The 4,003-nt window shown below is 29.1% G+C and overlaps 1 protein-coding gene across 1 annotated transcript; it reads right to left on the minus strand.

Moving 5' to 3' along the window:
• Positions 1–1,534: 1,534 nt before the first annotated feature.
• On the minus strand, positions 1,535–3,249 carry LOC145162761 (uncharacterized). Its single transcript, XM_079081811.1, has 5 exons — positions 2,502–3,249; positions 2,300–2,413; positions 2,102–2,167; positions 1,953–2,018; positions 1,535–1,856 (listed from the first exon to the last, which is right to left on the minus strand). Exons 1-5 carry the CDS (start codon positions 3,069–3,071, stop codon positions 1,731–1,733), a joined length of 942 nt encoding a protein of 313 aa, XP_078937937.1. The 5' UTR covers positions 3,072–3,249; the 3' UTR covers positions 1,535–1,730.
• Positions 3,250–4,003: the final 754 nt, after the last annotated feature.

Raw genomic sequence — 4,003 nt, forward strand, 5'->3', positions numbered from 1 at the left:
TATGAATTACATGTGATTCACATGTAAATCACAAGTGAATAATATATGAATTACATCAATATGCACACATCCATTTTGTGTGAGTATTCTTCGTTAATTATATTTTTTAATATTTTCTTGTAAATTTCACATTTGAATCTTAAAAGGTACAATCAAATGTACATATCACATTATATAATCATATGTGAATGTTACATAATATAATCATATGTGAATCTTACATGATATATACATGTGCAGTTTTGTGAGTGTTCTTGCATTAATCAAATTTTTTTTTATAATTTTCTTGTAGATTTTAAAGAATTTGTGGAAAATATTGAAGAGGTGAAAAGTGATAAATTGAAGAAAATAAGGAAATCTTGATATGAATAAATGATAACACTGTGAATATTTGTAGTTTTTTTTTATATTTTATTTTGTATCGAATAAAATACTTGTAGTATTAATATAAGAAATATGCATATATGCATTTGAAAAAATATGCATATATGCACCTAAAACGTTGATTTTTTCTTTTGTTAAAAAATTAGAGTTTTTTTAAAATATTCTAGTTTTTTTTAATTTACTGATTTTTAAAAATTTATTTTTTTAAAAAAATACAGTTTTTGTTATAAAATGCAGTTTTTTTTCGAAAAAAATGCAGTTTTTTTTTAAAAAACTGAAGTTTTTTTTTTTAAAAAAATTGCAGTTTTTCTGAAAAAAAAATGCAGTTTTAAAAAAAAAATATATTTTTTTCAATTTTTTTATATTCATGTTTTCTGAAAAAAAATATCCATTTTTAAAAAAAAAATCGAAATTTATTTAAAAAAAATCCGAAATTTTATTTATTATGTTATTTTTTAGAACTTTTTATTAGTATTTCCAATAACAAAAAAAAAATTAAACAATAAATGAGATTGGTAAGATGACGATCATGTCCTTAATGAGTTAATTTTGATGTAACGCTTCACCTTTAGTTTTCAACGGATCTCACCCATATATATATATATATATATATATATATATATATATATATATATATATATATATATATATATATATATATATATATATATATATATATATATTTGATTTATACATGTAATTTAAGTTTTGATTACACTTTTTAATGAATAAAGAATTAGTGGTATTTTCCGCAACAATATCTTATATAAAGCCATTCTTCACGAGGTAGATCTCAAAATCAGAAGGAAGGTTAATTAGTATGTTTAGGAGCGAAAATATTAAGACGACTAAATTAAAGATCATAGTATCATTCATCCTTTCATTAATAAGGAAGAGACGGTATCATCGGATTGCCGATTGGAAGATATTCGAACTCACACTTATTATTAGTTTTGATGGAGATTCATAAAATATATTATTAATTATAAGGCTTATTTACTTAATACAAGCATAACTGAATACATATAATCACTTAGAGTACTAAAAAACGAAATGGATTTGGAATAGTATTATAACTAAGCCTAAACTTAAAACTTCCTATACCCAATTAATAACGAAAACCATCACTACAAAGTTTTCTAGACAATAATTAAATAACACAAGATGCATGTTATTAGAAACAAGATGGTTGTCCCTACATTATTATCGAGGAAAAATAAAATGATCATAACATTTTTCCTTCGATAGATGCGTGGATGCATATACTTCTTGTTCCCCTCTCTTTCTGATCCTCCGGGAAATAGAATTCTAAATACTTGGTTTCTAGAATTTTTGCCTTTGGAAGCTTATTTAGAGCTTGAACTTCTGTCTCTTTGGGAAGAAGAAAGTATGGCATCAATCGCGTCTTTAACTTGTGAAAGCTCAGGTGGTTTTCCACCTTGTACTGGCCAGAACTCATCAGTTGCCAACACCTGCAAATATAATAAAGAAAAAGGCTTAATTATATGACCAAAATATTATTGATTACATGCATTTAATGTTCAAGAATATAATTGATTAATTATTACCTTCACTTGCAACTGAAGGAACTTTACATAACTAATGGCTTTCTCCAACATGGTAACCAAATCAACCTGAAGTGAAATATACTTTATAAACGTCGAAAACATTGATTGTAAAATCATAATTCAGTATCTAAATTTTTCTAAACAATTACCTTGGAACCATTTGGCACGAGATCCTGAAGAACTTTCAGCCGTTCACTAATTCGTTCTCTACGATTCTGTTAAGACACAAACATTCCATTCTCAAATTTGATCTGATTTTTGCTTACGTTTTAAGTAACTGAGCGTTTGTATATTATGATTAACTGAGACAAAATTTAATTAATTCTCATGTAGATAAAGTTTATTACCTTGGCTGCGATACTTTGTGGATCCTTTGGTTGAACTTGAGTTGACTTTTGCTTAATCTTCTTTGTTGCTGTGTTGGTGGTACATTGTTTTTTGAATGCTTGATCACTCTCTCCCTGTAGAACGTTTTCAGTTTTAAATGATGGATCTTTACAAGAAATAAAATACGAAGGAGATATAAACATAAAAAGAAGAAGAATTTACCGAATGACTACGCTTATGGAAAGATGATTCTTGTGTTGCATGGTAATTCTCAGAAGAAGAAGGATTTGGCCATGTAAATGATTCCAATTCCTCATGATGGTTTTCTTTTATGCTACTACTTTGAATGCAATTCATATTTTCCAGCAAGCGTAAGCTATCGAAGGAACCAGACCCTAAATTCATTAGCTGCTCAGGGCTCAAGTTACTCGAATAGGGCTGTTCTTCATTTTCTTCAAAGCTAAGGAAACACGAACCACTACCACTTTGCATGAAACTATTATCGTAGTATCCTGGCTTGAAGCTTATAACCGAATGACCTTCTTCTTGTTGTAATTGTTGTTGATGATTTGTGGTAGCTCGGTATAGAAACCCACCCGAATTCGAAGCGCTGCCTGGACTAGAAAGTGAAGAAGAATTCGATGAACTTCCAGCAAAATTCCCTTTCTTTTCTGGGCTTTCACCCTCTTCGACTTCTCCAATGGCACTTCCATAAAATGTGTACGATTGATGGACTAAACCAGACATGTGTGAAGAGTGATCGTTAGGGTTTCTTTCTTTAGCGAGTGCCATTTTTGAGAAGAGGATATGAATGAAAACGAGAGAAGACAAGAGTGAGATATGAAGAAAGAGTGGGCATGTGGTTTTGGATTTATATGGGGTTTGAAAATGGGGTTCTGCCGGTGTTTCTGACCAATGAAAGTAAATCAGAGTCCAGCTTCATGAAAGAAATTATATTGTATATGGATCGTTAATTAGCTGGCAGAGAGATGAAGTGCATGGAAAAAAGAAAGACGAAGAAGATGATGATGATCATCATCAAGAGAAGAAAACAGCAAAAGGGTCGCCGGATTGTTCGCAAAACCCACGTCTATGAGATTCCACACCAGTACATTTCATTAAATTCCATTGTGATTAGCAACTGTTGCTTTCTTGAATTTTGGCCAAGGGTTCTTTAATAATAACAACCAAACCAAAATTGTAACATGCAGTATTATCTTATTGGAAATTTGTTAATTTATTTTTTTGTTTTTGTTTTTTTAAATGACAAACTAATTAGTGGAAGCCTAATCACAATATACTTTCTTGAATTTTGGCCAAGAGTTCTTTAATAATAACAACAAAAATTGTAACATGCATTATTATCTTATTTAAAATTTGTTTTTTTTTTCTTTTTTTTTTTAAATGGCAAACTAATTAGCGGAAGCCTCATAACAATATTTCAATTGTAACCCTGATTTCAAGCTTATTTACACGGCAAACTCACCCCAATTAAAATATTTCTAGGGAAAACTTCTCACACATAAACATAATTACAAGAGACAAATTTAACATATTCGAAGATTCAAACTTCTGACCTCAAACTCACATGGATATTAAACCTGAAGCATCTATCCAACTAGGCTAGACATCACTTGGTGGAAATTTGTTTACCATTAAAACGTTTAATCAATTCTAATAAAGATAAACTAAAATAAGATTTTATCTATGTTAAGTCAATAGAT

This window comes from Lactuca virosa, chromosome 3 (assembly GCF_052849685.1).
Source record: "Lactuca virosa cultivar CGN04683 chromosome 3, Lactuca_virosa_CGN04683_v6, whole genome shotgun sequence".
In the NCBI taxonomy this organism is placed as follows: Eukaryota; Viridiplantae; Streptophyta; class Magnoliopsida; order Asterales; family Asteraceae; genus Lactuca; species Lactuca virosa.

What these genes read in the sequence shown, in the direction of transcription:
- LOC145162761 (XM_079081811.1), bottom strand. Translation starts at nt 3,071, where the DNA reads ATGGCACTCGCTAAAGAAAGAAACCCTAACGATCACTCTTCACACATG. An exon ending in CACAAAGTATCGCAGCCAAG is followed by an intron (nt 2,168 to 2,299) that starts GTAATAAACTTT and finishes GTGTCTTAACAG; the next exon opens with AATCGTAGAGAACGAATTAG. An exon ending in TCCTTCAGTTGCAAGTGAAG is followed by an intron (nt 1,857 to 1,952) that starts GTAATAATTAAT and finishes TTATATTTGCAG; the next exon opens with GTGTTGGCAACTGATGAGTT.